We start from the raw sequence: 18,220 nt of genomic DNA on the forward strand, positions 1-18,220 counted from the left end.
CTCACTTAGCTTTTTTCAGAGATGGAGCGTCCTCTTCAAAATCAATGCTATGCTTCCAAGGACTCAGGACTCACTGCCCTGTATCCATCAGGATACACTAGCTTATGCCTCAGCAATAAGCAACTCCACAATAACTCAGGGACACCTCCCTCTTCCTCCTTCTTTGGCAGCTCTGACTCCTCTGTTAGTCTGAGCTGTAGGGCAGAGGGAAAGGGACAAAAGTCTTAGCTGGTCCAGCGTTTCTGACCTTTCTGCAGGTTGTTACAGCTTCTCTGGCTAGCCTTTTCTAGCTGATCATGCCCTATTAGCAGCCCTAGTGGGGCTTCTCAGAGGGCTTTGCAGGGCCTCTCTTTTGTAAGGCTCCCTGAAGTGGACAGCTGGCTTCACACAACCACACCTGACCTCAGGAGGGCAAAGAAATACAATCCCACTACATGCAGGAGGGTGGAGAGAACAGCATTGTACTGGTTATCTATTGTTGTGTACACACTATAGATACCCAGTTTAATGACTTAGAACACCAGTCATCTTTTTAGTTGAAGAGTGTGTGTGTTGACAATTTGACAAGGACTCAGCTGGATAGTGCTTCTGGTCTCATCTAGACTCCCTTATTCCTGCAGGAGAGCAGGGTGGCTCTGCTTCTGGACCGTATCCTAAAGTGGCAGAGAATTGACTAGACCATGTGTCTTATAATCCTTCAGGCTTCACTGGGCAGTTTGGTAGGTTTCTAGAGGGAGGACAGAAGTATGGAAGGCTCTTAAGGCCTGGGCTTGGAACTGCTTTAAAATTGCTTCTGCTACCTTCTATTGGTCAAATTTCAGAAACCAACAAGATTCAAGGAGTGGGAAACTAGACTCCACTTTTGACAGATTGAGATGCAAATTCACACTGCAAAGTGCATGGATAAGGGAAAGGGGAGAGAACTGCAGGCTTTTTGTAGTCTACCCCAAACACTAATGACCACCATATCTTCCTGGACTTCTGAAGTGGAACGTAGAGGGTTGAGACTGGGGTGGTTGGGCTTGGCAAGGCCATGTAAACTTGTGTGATATATTGTGTCGGGGGAGTCTGACCACACTTATGGAGACCCTTATTAGACAAGAGTACTGAGCACCATTTGTTTATTTTTCTCCTTTTAAATTACTTTTATGATTTTATTTTTAATGACATAAAATAATTGTACCTATTTATGGAGTACATAGTGATTTTGCAACGCATGTAAAGTATAGTGATCACATTAGGGTAATTAGCATATTCATAACATCAAATATTTATCATTTTTTTGTGTTGGGAACATTCAGAACTATCCTCCTTCTAACTATTTGAAACTATATAATATATTATGGTTAACTATAGTTATCCTACAGTGCTGTAGAGCACTAGAACTTATTCCTCCTATCTAGCTGTCATTTTTTTATATAAAAAATCTTTCCCTATCCTCCTTTCTCCCTGCCCTTCCCAGTCTCTAGTATCCTCTGTTCTACTTTTAACTTCTACGAGATAACTTTTTTTTAGCTTCCACATGTGAGTGAGAACATGCAGCATTTAACTTTCTTTTCCTGGCTTATTTTATTTAACATAATGTCCTCCTGTTCCATCCATGTCATCCACAAATGATAGAGTTTCATTCTTTCTTATGGCTGAATGTTATTTCATCATGTACATGTATCATATTTCCTTTATCCATTCATTGTGTTGTTGGACCAATAGATGGACTCCGTATCTTGGCTATTGTGAATAGTGCTACAATTAACGTGGTGGGGCAGATGTCTCCTCAGTATAATGATTCCCTTTCGTTTAGATAAATTCCCAGCAGTGGGATTGCTGAATCACATGGTAGTTCCATTTGTAGCTTTTTGAGGAACCCCCGTACTGGTCTTCATAGAGGTTGCACTAGTTTGCATTCCCACAAACAGTGTCTATGAGTTCCCTTTTCTCTGCGTTTGTCATTTTTGTATTTTTGTTAATAGCCATTGTAACTGGGGTGAGATGATGCTTCAATGTGGTGTTGATTTGCATTTCCCTGATGATTAGTGATGTTGAACTTTTTAAATATATTTGTCAGCCATTTGTATGTCTTCTTTTGAGAAATGTCTGTTCAGATCATTTTCTCATTTTAAAATTGGATTGTTGGGAGGGTTTTTTTTGTTTGTTTGTTTTTTTTGTTTTTTTTTTGTTTGTTTTTTTTTTTTTTTTTTTTTGCCATTGAGAGGTTTGAGTTCTTGTATATTCTAGATATCAATCTCCTGCTGATGCATATTGTGCAAATGCTTTTTCCCATTCTATAGGTTGTCTCTTCACTCTGTGTCAGTGGGGATTGTGCCATGCACACAGCACATCTCACCCCCACAGCCTGGGTCTGCATGATCCATTGATCGTAAGAGAGACTGGTCCATCATTGCATTGCAGCTACAGAAACTAAAACGATCACTTTCTTTCAAGACCAAGAGTTTATGGAGCAAAGTGCTGACAGCTTCTTCCAGTTTCCTTTGCTGTGTAGAAGCTTTTTAGTTTGATATCTGAGCATCTTTTTTCTGAAGCTTTGGGTCATACATGTTTATTCCCGGCAACAGAAAGAACTCCCATGGATATTCAATTACAAAAAGAAACCACCTTAAAGGTGAAGTGACCTGTTGCTGGGTGAAAAGAAAAACTATGTACTAAGGACTAGTGATGAGAAAGCAGAGTAAACAGGAGAGACTTTTAAAAGGCCACTGTGGGGATGGACAGAGCAAGGTGCACCATGGTACAAGCTGTCATCAGGGTCCAGAATCCTCCAGTTCCTGGATCCAGAATAGAGGGGTAGATTACACTCAGACCCAGACCTTCCAGAATCTTGTGCTTTTCCAAACCTGTTTTGGTGCCTTTTCATAAGCCCCAGAGGCAAAGGAGAAACAGTCTAGTTTGTCATGGTCAAAACAAGAGGGAGGGCAGCAGGAAGAGCAGAGAAAGTCAAAGGGATAATACAATATGTCCTATGTCCTACACACACACACACAAGTTACTTATCCATATGCTTCAGACCCAAGCAGACTTGAGAGTTCCTGGTTTGTGCTCTGTGGATAGTTCAGCGAGATCGATTTTGAGTCAGACAATAGACTCTTCTGCTTTACTGTGTGCAGAGACAAGTGGCTGCTAAGTGATCATAAGAGAGAAAGGCCAGCTTTACACATGTAGCCTTTGAGTCTATGAGTATGTATACTTAATATTTCCAATGATTCAAATTCAAAAGGCAAATTATGTCAAAACCCAATGTGGTGGGACACTTTGACAGCACACTGGTAGGACTTTAAGGAGGCAGGGGAGGAGGAGCAGGGGCAGAAGCAAGGGCAAAACAGGACCTCTTTCTGCTCATCTGGCTTAGCGGCAGGGGCGGGGGATATTCCCTCTTTACTAGGCACTGCCATCACCTCACCCACACAGGGACATTTATGAGCCTTCACAAGGCTGAGGGTGTCCGTGGGGACTGTGCAGCGCACACAGCAGACCTTACCCCCACAGCCTCGGTCTGCTTGATCCATTGATCGTAAGAGAGACTGTTCTGTCATTGCATTGCAGCTCCAGAAACTAAAACGATCACTTTCTTTCAAGACCAAGAGTTTACGGAGCAAAAGTGCTGACAACTTCTTCCAGCGAACCAACAGTGAAGACACGAAACTGCAAGCACACATGGTGGCTGAGATCAGCCCCAGCTCCAGCCCACTCCCTGCTCCAGGAAGCCTGACGTCCACACCTGCCAGGGCTGGCCTGCATCCAGGCAGCAAGGCTCATGCCTTTCAGGATTACATCTTCAAGAAGCCCACTTTCTGTGATGTCTGCAACCACATGATAGTGGGTAAGGCCTTCTCCCACCCCTTTCTCCAGATCCCAGCACCCCCGGAAAGCTGAGTGAGAGTGGTGTGCCACGGGTCCGGGTACCTACGGACAGATGCTAGGCCTCAGAGATTTACATGTGGGAAGATCATTCAGGAGTGCTTTGGGGAACAATATTTGTGAGAAGGTAAGGGAAGCAGCACTGGGTAGTGGGAGAAGTTGGGTTGTGATATAGTTGTAATCAGGACTTCAGCTGATCCCCTGGAGATCCCTAAAGCTCTTTAGCGTGTTCTTGCATTGAAGCCCAAGGTCTGGGTCTTTGAACACCTGCATCAGCCCGTCACTGCATATAGGCAATGAGTGAGACTTGGAATCCTTGTTGCTTCCCAAAAAAATGCCAATATCTGTCATATGTGCATGGTCATATCAATGACATCCAATATGGCCTGGAAGTCAGGGTTCTGCAGTTCTCCTCACCCTTTTCCAAGGCTCAGTTAAGGGGTAGGATATTCAAAATGGTGGGTAATAGTAACCCTTCTTACAATCGCACACAAGGCTTGTTCTCATTTTCAGAAAACCTTTATGTACTCATGTTCCCATTTTCTAGCCACTCTGACTCATTTTCTTCTTTTAAATGGCGACACTTAGGAACAGTGCTTGTATCAGTCAAAGATTTCCACCAGAAAGTTGCCTAAAAGCCACCCTAAAAAGTAGTTTTAAAGTGCTGATAGAAGTTCTTTAAAAATGGCCATGTTTTACCCTCACTCAGGCATCTTCAAATCAGCTGAGGTGTGGCTGATCCAGACTCAGCTTTGTTATTGCATCTTCTCTCTTCTCCTTATCTCCTGCCCTCTCCTTGAACCAGTGGGCTAGCCACATCTTGCACTTCTCATGGCAAGGACAACTGGGAGCATCCAAAGCCTCTTAAGGCCTTGGGCCGGAGGTGGCACAGTATGACTTCTACTGACATTTCATTAGCTGAATTAAGTTATGTGGCCAAACCCATAGTCAAGGCAGGGGCAACCCCCTAGCCCCCACCTGCCGTCTCTAGTAGCAAGGACTGCAAGCCACCTGGCAAAGGGCTTGGATACAGGGAGGGGTGGAGAATGGGCTCAGTATCTAATCTACCATTTAGGATGCTCTCTGGATTACTGATTTTTTTTGTTTGGTAGAGTCTGCTAAGTCTTGGAGCTCCCACCCTTCCACTTCACATCTCCATATGGACTTAATGCCTAGCATCTGACTGTCAGCTTGGGGCTGCTGGGCCGGGGGTGGTGGGAGGGTCTCATCATGTCTCATGCTTACAGCACTTAGACACTTCGGCCTCTAACTTAGTTTCTGTGCCTGCCTGGCTTCTGAATCTGTGTCACTTTCAATTTCCACACAAATTTCCAGTGGGCCTTTTCAAGGCAGTGTTATTCGTAAATAACCCTTAAATAGGTGATGATGAGCCTCTATTTTAGATCTCATTGTGATGAGTGTGAAAAGACAGAGGATGTGTTTTTAAAAATGAGTAACAGAAATGAGTTCACCTCTGAGGAATGTCATAGTCATTACCCTAAAGAGGATTCTAGGTACACCTCAAGTACAACAACAATTTTGAAAGACCCTATTTTGAACATCACTAAAAAAAAATCCTATGCTAAAGAGAATTGCACTGCACTTTTCTCTCATCAGAAATAAATTTACATTGCAGCTGTCATTTTATCTTCATAAGGAAAGAAAAAACAATCAACAAGTCTCACTGCTCTTTTCAAGGACAGAAACAAAATAAACCAATATTAGGCTCCCTTCAGGAAAGAACAAAGGGGTTTAGAAAGAGGATATGGAGCAGAAGGAAAAGGGGGAGAAGGAAAAGGCAGGAGGAAGTAGGTAAGAAGAGGAAGAGAAATGAAGATAAGTAGGGGCTGGTGTATGCTGTAACTTCCTAAAACAATACATAGGGTGTTTTAATTATCTGATAATGGAGCACAATTGATCTGCCTCTCTCTCTTTCTTGACTCTTCAGACATAGCTTTCTGTCTCCACATAGATTACCTGAAGATTTGTTTCCTTCAAGCCACAGGTTATCCTCATATTCTAGATTTTACGGAAAGACTACCTGCTGTTATCGCCTTAGAATGACATCTCAGAAAAGATGTTAAAGTTATTTGTTTTTTCCTTTCAACTGGGAACCAAAGGTTGTATAATGATAGCCAAGAAGAATCAAACCTCATCTGTGCTCTTTCCAACTGACAGATACTTCTTTAAAAATAAAATGAACCTGACATCCTCCATGTACACTCACAGTTCAGTTTACAAGGACTCACGTTTATGCCTTCCTGACAGCTGTGCCATGAAGATGGAAAGTCCTCACCTTTGCCATAAGATCCCTGATCAATAAAAGTAGACCAGGACCCCAGCCTCATTCACTGCCCACCCATTTCTAATTTCCTTAGCTTCTTATTGCCAGCTAGGCCTTTGCCGTTGAACTTGACACCTGAAATTGCTATTTACCAGGTCCTCAGACTTGTTGTGTTTAGCAGGCACCGTGGCACATCCTCCAGCTAACCTAACCTTGCCTTCAACATATTGATACCCTTTATGATCACCGCTTAAGCTACCCTTTCCCTGAAACTTTGGTCACCTAAGCAAGCCAAAGATGATCAACCCAGCTTTTCACAAAGACATGAAATAGGCAGTTAGGTGTGTCTGTCAGCTTCAACGCTGAATGCCCCTGCCTTTGAGTCACTGGGACTCAATACTGAGTCTTAGTCTAAGAGAATTCTGAGCTGTCTCTTGTACTTGGCTAGAGGAACACACTTCCTCCACCAAGCAGATCCACTCCTAGGCCTTGACAATGGTGGTTAGGGGTGGGAGAACTCAGCTTCACTGTGTACCACCTAAATGTATTCCATTTACGGCATTCTATCTTACAGCGAATTAACTGTCTACAATGACTCATTTCAGGAAAGCATTAAATCTGTGTGATAATCTGCATCTCATTGAAATTTCAAAGACTTCAACAAGTCAACATGTACTATTAATATAACTAACTCAATGCATGGGTCTACTTCATCAAATAAGGAGAAGTTTCTGAGGGGCTCCATTCTGTTTACTGCCAGATATCTTGTTTTGAAAACTATTTTTAAATTAACTAAATGTTTTTAATTCAAAGTCACTTAGAAGACACAGCATATTAAACAGAGTCATATTTTCTAAACAGATATTTCGAAAAATGTGTTTCATTGTCTAAAATTTCAAGTTTCTTGATACAGTTGCTGCACAAAGAATCATTCACTTTCATAATTAGCATCCACTGGGGGAAATAATAATGGCAATGGCTTAGGAAAGCATCCCTAGAAGCAGGGCCTGAGAGGGGGCGTCTTACGAAAGAGATTTGTTGTGAGGAGTGCCCTCAGCAGAAGGAGAGTCAAAGAAGCAGGAGAGACGGGGGAAGGAGCTAAGCAAGGGTGTGGTCTCACCTGGAATCTGCTTCAGACTAATTCCACCGAGTGGTCCCACCTTCAGACAAAGGACTAGGCTTTGTACATTTCTGTCCCTCAGTCACTAGCCATGCCTGCCCCCAGGAAGTAGTGGGAGTGCAGCCTTCCAGGCAAGGAACATCCCACTTGGCCAAGGACAGCTCCCTGGAAAGAAAACGGGGGGCATCTGTGAGTCATTGGCTGCCAACACTCACAGCACTAGAATGGTAAATAAGATCAGGACAAGGCTCCACTATATCTGTAAACATACTTTGATGCTACAAGATGAAGCATAAAACACTCTCCACTAGGAACAAATTTAAAATGCAGATGAACCTTGCAATTGCTGTACCTAAAACATTATATTGCCATTATAATGAATCATATAACATGAGAAAATACTACATTACACTGAGTCCCAGACCTTCCTGCTGTGCTGTTATTTGACAATTAGGTTGTTTTCTGACCTATTCTGACCTCATCCCATTGCTCAACAAAGCCATAAGCCATTAACCAAACCTTGAATGGAAAAAATATATATGTAAACACACACCACACGCACACACATACACACACACACACACACACACACACATATACATAAAGACATTGAACTAAAAAGACAAATCAATGTTTGCTCATCAATGAAGTTGTCTTTTGGCAAGAAAGGCCAAACAAAGATCAAGGGGAATATTAAAAAGTAAATGTCAACTCTGTGAATTCTTAGAACAGAATTGCATCTCTAAGGTTCTGTCCATCACTTAATTGAAGTTGTTTTAGGAGCTGTACAGTTTGTAAATAATAAAATACAAATTCTCTCTAAATGTTTCACAGAGATACTCTCCTTTGGGCCATAGTGTGTTTCCATATTAAAATACAGCACCCAGAACCCAGTGGTTTGTCCAGTGCAATTATTAATCTCTGGTATCCAGAACTTAGCTGCTTCTTTACTACTAGAAGACAAAAAATGCGGTGTAATGTCTGGTCCAACAGATGCAAATAGTTTGTTTCTCTCTTTGCACGTTCGGCCCACTTGAGAGAATCCTACTGATTGTGGTTACAGATTTTTTTTTTTTTTTTTTTTTTTGAGATGGAGTCTTGCTCTGTCGCCCAGGCTGGAGGGCAGTGGCACGATCTCAGCTCACCGCAACCTCCGTCTCCTAGGTTCAAGTAATTCTCCTGCCTCAGCCTCCCAAGTAACTGAGATTACAGGCAGGTGCCACTGTCCCAGCTAATTTTTGTACTTGTAGTAGAGATGGGGTTTCGCATGTTGGCCAGGCTGGTCTTGAACTCCTGACCTCAAGTGATCTGCCCACCTCGGCCTCCCAAAGTACTTGAATTACAGGCATGAGCCACTGCACCCAGCCTGGTCATGGAATTTTAAGTGAAAATAAGTAAAGCTGGAACATAGTCATGCTAAGGAGATGGTGACCCAGCAGATAAGGAATGTTTGCAGGAGGTGGCAATGTTTGGCCTGGAAAAGACTTTGAAAACTATTATCTTAAAATAGTTGAAAAGATCTCATCTGGAAGAATGTTTAAACTCACTTGGGGCCCCAAGTGCAAAATGAGGCAGAGTTCAAGACACTAAAAAGAGCAGTTTCAGAAGCAGCCTCCGCTGGGCACAGTGGCTTGTACCTGTAATCTCAGCTACTGGGAAAGGTAAGGTAAGAGGATAGCTTGAGGCTAGGAGCTTAAGACTAGCCTGGGCAAAACAGTGAACTCCCCCACTTCCGACTCAGTCTCTAAAAAAATAAAATAAAATGAATAAAATTAAATAGAATAAAGTTAGCCAGTCATAGTAGCACACACCTGTAGTCTCAGCTACTCAGGAGGCTAAGGAGGAAGGATCACTTGAGCCCGGGAGTTTGAGGCTACGATGAGCTATGATCACACCACTGTACTCCAGCCTGGGTAACAGAGTGAGACTTCATCTCTTAAAAAAAAAAAAGAAAGAAAGAATATTGATGTAGGCTCTGTGGATTTGAGGAGAGGATAAACTATGTGCTTGGCAAATGCTGTCTGGTGCACCCCCTTTGGATATTCACAGCACACATTAGCATTTTGAAATCCTGCCATCCTGGAAACAACCCAGGTGTTCTCAGTGGAGAACGGAGGCAGTGGGGCAAATGGATTGTAACTAAGGAGTTCTCTATCAACAGCTACTTTTCTGTAATTCCATTTGGCTGCTATTGAACACAGTTTGGCATGTATCTCTTTAATATACATAATTCAGAGAGAATTTCTAACTCTCACAAGGGCAGATTCATTAAAGAGTTGTTAAGACTTCAATATAAGGTCCATCCAGTGTTCTCACAGAGATTATTAAGTATAAATGGCACACATGGACGTGCGGCTTGTACACAGCACCTTTCAGCTAAAAAAAGCACAACATACTTTTAAGTTAGTGTCTGCTATTATTTTTCTGAAATTTTATGCCTGCTGCCAAGTACTGTGTATTTTAAGAAATCTCTCATTGAACATTACTTAAATGAAACACTAAACCAAAGATCGAGCAAAAATTGATGCTGGTAGACTTCAAGGAGGACATATCCTACAGTCTCACGCAGAAATGGAAGTGATACTCGTTAGGGGATACCGTTGTGCTCTGGAGCATTGCGTGTCATCTCAAAAAATCCTTGAGCTGCCATCGAAAGAGAAGACAGGACGGGAGGAAGTGAGGAGGCCTGCTCTTGTGATCGTATGTCCCACTGCTCTCCCACAAATATTCACGTATCCGTGGAAGGTCCTAATACTATTTTCTGGGCCCATTTTTAGTTCCCCAGCATTTGGCTCTTCCTACTGGAACATCTGAATATCCTTCCTTCCTACTCTCTCTCTCCATCAATCCAGTCCTACATCTATCAAGACCCAATGAAAATGCTTTAGCCAATTCTATGGTGATCACTTACTTTCTCTGAATTTCCATGTTATTGACAGTCTAGACTTTGGTAAGCGCCTCGAAGATACAGCCAGCTGTAATTTATGTGCCTATTCCCATTGCAGCTATACAGCATACACCTGGCACACAGTGAGTATTTTTAAAACAGTTGTTAGTAAATGGGGAAAAAATTGTTTGCCTTCAAATAAAAACAACAGCAATGGAAGCAAATTTAAACAAAAATAGAAGAACAACATGGAAAATTTTTTCTGATTTTTCTAAAAGTCACTCCCAAGTATATCAAGGCTCCAGCCTGCCCAAAAGGCAGCCTGACACAGAGACCCTCTTCCCTCATCTGTCATCTTTCTCTTCATTTCTCCTTTGTGTTGCATATTTTAATGCAAAGATACTTGGTGCATGAAGGTCATAACAGGGATATCTTCACTGTGAATTATATCCATACCCAAATAAAATGGCATCCTATCCAGAGTCTCGCTCTGTCGCTCAGGCTGGAGTGCCTTGGTGCAATCTTGGCTCACTGCAACCTCCACCTCCCAGGTTCAAGCGATTCTGGCCTGTGTTTCCTTCCTTCCTGCCTCAGCCTCCTGAGTAGCTGGGATTACAGGTGCCTGCCACCATGCCTGGCTAGCTTTTGTATTTTTAGTAGAGATGGGGGTTTCACCATGTTGACCAGGCTGGTTTCGAACTCCTGAACTCAGGTGATCCACCCACCTTGGCCTCCCAAACTTCTGGGATTACAGGTGTGAACCACTGCACCCAGTCAGTGACATCCCATCCCATTTAAAGCTTCTGTCATTAATTCTACTTTAATAATAATATTTCCACCTTAGTTTCTTTTTTTTTTTTATGTTTGCTTGATAGGCCTTTATCTACATTTACACTCAACCTTTTTTGTCGTGTTCTCTAAGTGCTTCTTTTGAAAATAAACATAATTTGTTTTTAGATTTCTTTTTTGCCCAACCTGAATTTTTATTCACAAACAGAAGAAGATTTGCATTTCTTGTCATGAGTGAAATATTTAGCTTTCCCTCTGTCTTATGATTTACATGCTTTCTAGCTTGTGTTTCTTTCCATTTTGTGTATGTGTGCGATGTTTCACATGTGGTTTCTATGTTCTTTCTTTTTAATAGCTACTCATCTCTTGGCAGATATATAATATGTTCTAATAATAATTACCTCTGAGATTTTCAAACACATTATTTATTCTACATTTCTGAAATTATTAAAAAGTAAAAATAAATATGGTATTTTGTTCCTCTGTGATTCCAGACAAATTTACCGAACTTTTCATCTCAACTCCCACCTCCCTAGCAACAGTATTTCTACTTCCTGTTTTTGCAAATTAATCCAGATTTTAAAAATCAATCCAGGTTTTTATTATTTCAGTGTTTTATAATTCATACTTTTGATTGAGAATAAATCTTAAGATATATACAAATTTTATAACAAGATTTATACATCTTGTTAGATATTTCTAGCTTTAACTGGTTTCAATACTCACCACCATTCTATTCTATTACTACATAATTTCCCAATTCTTTTTCTTCTTTTCTTTCCTTTTCATTGATACATAATAATTATACCTATTTAGGAGTTATGTGTGTTATTTTGATACATGCATGCAGTGTTTAATGATCAAATCAGGATATTTAAGTTATCCATCACTTCAAACATTCAGCATTTCTTTGTGTTGGGAACATTTCAAATCTTCTCTTCTAGCCGTACTTAACTTCCCTTTGCTTAAGCTCTTATTTTTGTTTTGTTTCTCAGTTGCTCAAAGTTTATTTTCAGTAATATTTTTTCAAGAAGAAAACGTGAGTAGCAGATACATAAGGGAGTCAATTGCCATGGATTCCACTAGTTTAGCTAATGAGTCTCTTGCAGGTGGGGGCAGATTGGTGAGCAGAGGTCAACTCAGGGCTTTCTGGTGTCTTTACGCAGATCCGCTCTTTAGCATTGTTTCCCTGCCTGCTTTGCTCTCACTGAAGTTACTAGCACATTCTTGCCTTTTATATTAGTCTATAAAACCTAAAGACTCGGGCACTGCTGCTTTATGTTAGCAATTAAATCAGCTGCAGTATCAGGTCTGTCCTTCACTGCCTCTACGAAGGATTTGGATTGTGAAATTTTATTTTTTGCTTCCCTATATCCCACACATCATTTCAGCATATTTTTAAAATTTCTTCTTTAGATTCCTTTATCATGCTATCTGATTCTCTTGTATTTTATTGCCAACCAAAAGCAGATACTGTTTATAATTACCTTTTGTTTAACACAGTATAACTTTTCAAGGCATGTCTTTCCTTATGGCATTGTCTAAAGGGGTAAAGGAGACAGATCGTGTAATACAGTCACATAAACTGGCACATGGCAAATGTGACAACATAAATTCCAGAGGGCAGACACCATGATGTGCTGTGTTCTCTGGAGTGTCCTTAGTACTAAGCCCAGCACCTATCTAATAGCTGGCCAACATGAATTTGTTGAGTGAGTGAATGAGTGTTCAACCAGCAAGAAATATTATCATCAGAAATACAGTTATGATCATTTTTATGATACATAAAGCAAAATGCCGAGAATTAAGAAGGTGGAATTGCAGTTAACTCCAATAATCATTTATCCATCACCCATGGACTAAGCACCAACTGTGTGAAGGGCCCTATACTGATATCTGGGAACACCAAGTCTGACATCATCATAAATTCAAGTGAGAGATTGAGAGGTAACAAAGGAAAGGGGAATAGACATTACCTAGAAAGTGGCAGAAAGGGGGAGCCCCTGCCACTATAAGCCAAAGGCCTGTGGGGCCTCCTTCCATGACTGACTCTTCAATTATAGGTGGACAAGGTGGGCTCAACAAGCCTCCTGGTGCTCTCCCTGGCCTTCCAAGGCCATCCCACCCAGACTCCTATCCAGGTGATCAAACTGGAATGTCCTAAAACCAAATTGCTAATGGGAGGATGTCTGAACTCTATTTTGGGTACCAGTTTGTGGAAGTAGGGAAGCCAAAGGAACTGTTAGAGTCTAGTTCATCTCAATGACATTGGTCATAATACTGCTACATATTTCTCTAAATCTGTTTTTCTTACTATGCATATATGCTAATCTTAGAAAGACGTGGACACTATCTCCCCTCTCCATCCCATCCTTAAACATCTCATGACTATTAAGAATGAGAAAGTGACTAAGTGGCAAGAGAACGTCTTCATATGCATACAACTTTCCAAAAAATAAAAATTTGCCAAGTTGTCAGACACTGCCTCTATCTTATCAGTGTAAGAAAAAAAATACAGACCTTCCTTCCTGTAAACTGTTTATTTTACTATTAATAGTAATTAACTGAAGTCTTAAATGATCAAATTCGGGGAGGGGGGAATATTTTTTAAGTCAGCCAAAGGAAAGAGAGGCTGTCTCTCTCAAATTACAGCCCATAATGTTTGCAAGTGCTTTGGTGATTTCTTGAACCACTGTGTAGAGATGATCTTTCAGGAAAGTAATGTTTTTCCTGCCTCTAAAAAGAGACTTGTGTTTTAGGAGCCTTTTCAGATCATACCTTAGCAGAAAGAAGTGGTACACAGGAACATATTTTCAATGTCTAAATAATAGACCTGAAAAGGGAGAATATCTGATCATTTAAGGTGGTCTTTTGTTATATTTTTAGTCATTCCCTAGAGGTCACCAAATTGATACTATTCAGTAATATCACAGCACATATATTCTGAATACATATTTTCATGTTCTTCTGAGACCAGTTGTGTTTCATGTATTTTATCCCTGTTCCATCCAGGAAGAAATAAAAGTATTGCCCAGGTCAGAAGGAAAGGAGAAGAAATTATCTGAGGCGGAGTTTGGGTGAAGCTTGGGGTGGAGAGAAAGTAGACACAGCAATGAATCCTGGATGCACTTAAGAATTTTCTTTACTTGAAGCTGCAAAGCCTTTTCCTGCCTGTGATATTGCTGATTCCTGCCTTCCTGCCTAAGGTTCAGACCAAGCCATGACAGATAAAGTTGAGAGGCTGCCTGCCTTTTGACTCATTCTTACTTCTGTGTGTAAAGGCTAGGAATCCACAGGAATAGGACATCTGCAGCTACAAACACAAAGAAGAGGGAGGCCAGTTGGAAAATGTGCATCCTGCACTATCTTTCAGCTGCCGTAACAGGGAATGCTCCACTGACCTACTTTAGAATGGTCCTCTTGGTTGTGCAGCCACAGTGGATACCACATCGTAAAATGACAGAACTGGGCCGTTAGTATAAAATAGGGCAGTCCTTTGTATATGTCTGGGACTCAGTGAAACAGGCAGGTGTGTGTGTGTGTGTGTGTGTGTGTGTGTGTGTGTGTGTGTGTGTCTGTGTGTCTGTGTGTCTACACTGTGACCCAATTATTAAGGATAGAGTGAAGAGAAATATATGGCTAAATCCTGTTAAAGTGTTTTCTCTGTAGCTTATCAAACACCGTCTGATTGTTCAACCACAGAAACAAAGCAGGTATCATTCTATCACGTGTTACGCATACCTTGGGAAGAAAATGCAGAAGCATATGGCAACCCTGCAGTCCCTGCCTCAACAACATTACAATAAATAAACATAGGAAGGCCCATACATACAATGTACATGCATGTGCGTAACACTCCTGCCTCCAGTCAGGGAAGTATGTTTCTGTTGTCATAGCAAGACTGTGGTTTAAAGGGCTCATATCCACTTCAGCCTGTACCAGATCCTTTGCAATCTAAGATCCAGACACCATCCCCCCATTTCCAGTGTCATAAAGAGAAGTGCCAAGAATCACATATAATTAAAACTGATGAAGGACGATGAATGAGCCTGACTCTGTTGACCTGAAAGAACTATATCACTGTGCCTGAGATTATCCTAATATTTGTGTTTGTAAGGATATTTCAAGGAATACCTTCTGAGTATCTATTTTCTTATTTTAAAAAATAGAAAAAAGACACCTATCTAATAGATGTGTTGTCAAGTTTAAATGAGCCAGTACCCAAATGCAGTCATGCTCAGTTATTAGTAACTTTCAAGGCACTTTCCTTCTTCCCTGTCTTACTGCCTTGCTTCCTGCTGTGTAGGGACTGTGCGAAGCTGCTGCAGGCCTCCCTGCTCTCCAGAGGTCTAGTCTATTACATTGACTGCCAAAAGTTTGCTGCCCACATGCCTTCTTGATGCCAAAATGCTTAAATACATCCACAGTGAGACAAAGCGTCTCCTCCCTCAATAAAACTTGCCACTTCGCTGGTGTTTTCTCTCCTCTGAGGGCAGATGGCACCTCATCCTCAGCTACCTGGCCCCTTTATCAAGAAATCCCTTCCATGACCACAGTGTCAGTGCTACTTTTGTGGCTTCTCTCTCATTGGCTCCCACTTCTTTTCCCCACAGCTCCCACCCTGGTTCAGGCTTTAGTACATTTCATACGAATTCTTTCAAGAACTTCCTAAATTATGTTATTTCCCTCTCTCTCTATCTTCTCATCCACTTAACACACTGCCGCCATATCTCTTAGGGAAGCAAACTGGCATCACATTACTGCTTTTCTCAAGAATGCTTGCACTACCTCATTGCCTGAAGAATTATGGTCATGCTGCCTAGTTTGACTTGCTCAAACCTCCAGTATCTAACAAAGGTGAAGTAAGAACTTTGTCTCACTGGATTCATAGAAAGTAAAACTTTGTTCAGTACCCCTAACGGTCATCAACAGTGCCACAGGTGATCATCAGCAAGTGGATCATCACAAACAAACAAACTCAAAATATAGACCGGCAAGAGACAGGAGAGAGGCAGGATCGTGCCAAGGAGTCAGAGGGTTGGTGGATCAAGTGATCTTGGACAACTGATTTACCTTCTCTCAATCTAAGTGTCTTTCAAATGAGTTAGAAATAACAATACCTACATCATAGAATTTACTGACAACTAAAGTGGTACATGTGAAAGCACTTTGTGGACTATAAGACTTAAAACCTGTTCACTGTTATTAAAGCTATCTTTATGTGTGAAAAGCAGGTTGATATTAACCGTATATCAAATTCCTAGGAAAGCAGTCTGGAAATAGGGAAAAGGGGTTGAGCGTGAATTGGCCAGTCCATTCTTTGGAGACCTGAAGATCAATACAAATTATTCAGCCTTGAGCTAGAAGAGCAATTCTGAAGAAAGCACATGAAATTGTGAACACTGCAGACTTCAGAAAAGAGGAGAAGAAGACAGCGTAGCAGATATTATTAATACCGGGGTCAGGGATATCAAGTTCAGATGCTTCCCAGATGGTCGTGAGAAAATGATCATCCAGGAGGATACCTCCTCCCAAAACTTTAAGCAAAACACACGAAAGAGAAGAAAAGTCTACCAGCCGTGGTATTAGGATGTGAACCAGTGACCCAGAGGGCAAAGGCTGTGGACTCCAACCACAAGGCCCTCAGCCAACCTAACTCTAATTGCTATTTTTAAAGCCAAGTGCGGGTGAGGGGAGGGGGAAGTAGAGAGAGTTTTTCCACTAGTAGTCAGGAACCAAAATAGGAAAGATCAACAGAGGCATTTATAAACAATGAATGCCATTAGTTTTTTAAAGCTAAGACAGGGTTGGAAAAGATGTAGTAGAGCAAGGAGTGGGGAACATAGGCAGAGAAAGATGGCCTTGGGGTCTTCGCATTTTTAAAGGATCCTTTCTGCTTGCTTGATGGCATTTCAAAAGTCACTGGTGAATTACTATATTATTGAATTTCCTGGAAAACTTGGAAACCATTTTGTTCAACTGAACTTGGAGTAGGGGAGAGATGGAATGGGTTATTTTTCACTGAGGCCCCATACTAGAGTTCAGCTGTACTAGAAAATGTGCTCCCTTTCTTCCCCTTAAATAGAAAATTTTGTAACTATTGAGAGATATCTAAAGTTGAGGGGCAGTTTAAGTTGTAATGCTCTAACTCCAAATATCAAGCTCTTTCTAAAACATCACACTGAGAAGACAGTGACAAGTAATCTAGGTCTCCCATTGGGATGATGAGAAAGAGGTCATTTGTAAGCCCTGGTTCGAGCCATGTCTGCTTAACTTCCCAGCGTGGTGTGACGAGAAGACCATAAGACCATGAGGCTGGAGATTAGTATTTTAATTCCAGCTCTGCGTGAAGGAACAGTATGATATCTACCAAATCACTTTGCTTCTCTGAGCCTTAGTTTCTTTATTGGTAAAATGAGAGGGTTGGCTAGATCTGGGAGGGCAAACCGACTTCCACACTAATTGATTGAAAATGCCTCACCAAAGACGCTTCTAAAGCTGCACCTCAATTTAGAGAAAAAATGGTCATGGATTAGTGATGTTTGCCATGTACCCCAAAGGAAGGACTTCAACACATGTGTATTCGCTTTTCCTAGGCTGCTGATCTATAAGGCAAGACATCTTCGAAATTTAGTGAGTATCTAAGTCACCCAGAAGTCTTATTAGAATACACATTCTGATTTAGTGGACCCGGTTGGGCCTTGAGAGTCTGCATTCCTAACAGGGTCTCAGGTAATGCTAGTGATGCTAGTCCATGAACTACATTTTTGGTTGCAAGGCTTTAACATATCTTCCTGAAAAAATTCTCTGAAACTAAAACTCAGCAAGTAACTTAAGAGTTATGTGAAAGGCATTAGGTACTGGGGAGAGAAAAAGGAAGTACAAAAATAGTTGAGAAAAGAGCTAATTTTATTTTTTAAATAACATCTTTACTTTGTTTCTTGCGTATATATTCATCTTACTCTTTCTTTCTTTCCCCACAGATGCTTAATATATACAGATTATCCTAGTAAATAATTGGGGATACACATAAAAAAACCTGAACGAAAGTATATACAAAGTACTAGGGAAAGCCACGTGTAGAAACAATAGTTCTACCTCTGGAGGAAGAGGTCAATGAAAGTTCCATAAAGAATGTAGTATTTGAGTTGGGTATTGAAGGATGAATAGGAGTTAATGACTCTCTACCAAACTATCTACAGTTCTTAGCAGCAATATCCTGTTGTGTACAAAGAACCAAAACATCCCATATTTTCTTTAAAATAAA

The 18,220-nt window shown here is 41.2% G+C and overlaps 1 protein-coding gene across 2 annotated transcripts in view; it reads left to right on the plus strand.

Annotated features, from left to right (window-relative positions):
* STAC (SH3 and cysteine rich domain) overlaps positions 1 to 18,220 on the plus strand; it is a 151,348-nt gene that overhangs the window by 55,206 nt on the left and 77,922 nt on the right. For both annotated transcript variants that reach the window (XM_023214893.2, XM_023214894.2), the window contains exon 2: positions 3,559 to 3,835. In XM_023214893.2, the coding sequence (XP_023070661.1) occupies positions 3,559 to 3,835 (277 nt within the window). The remainder of the gene's footprint in view (positions 1 to 3,558; positions 3,836 to 18,220) is intronic.

The sequence above is a fragment of the Piliocolobus tephrosceles genome, chromosome 2 (genome assembly GCF_002776525.5).
Source record: "Piliocolobus tephrosceles isolate RC106 chromosome 2, ASM277652v3, whole genome shotgun sequence".
NCBI classification, from domain to species: Eukaryota; Metazoa; Chordata; class Mammalia; order Primates; family Cercopithecidae; genus Piliocolobus; species Piliocolobus tephrosceles.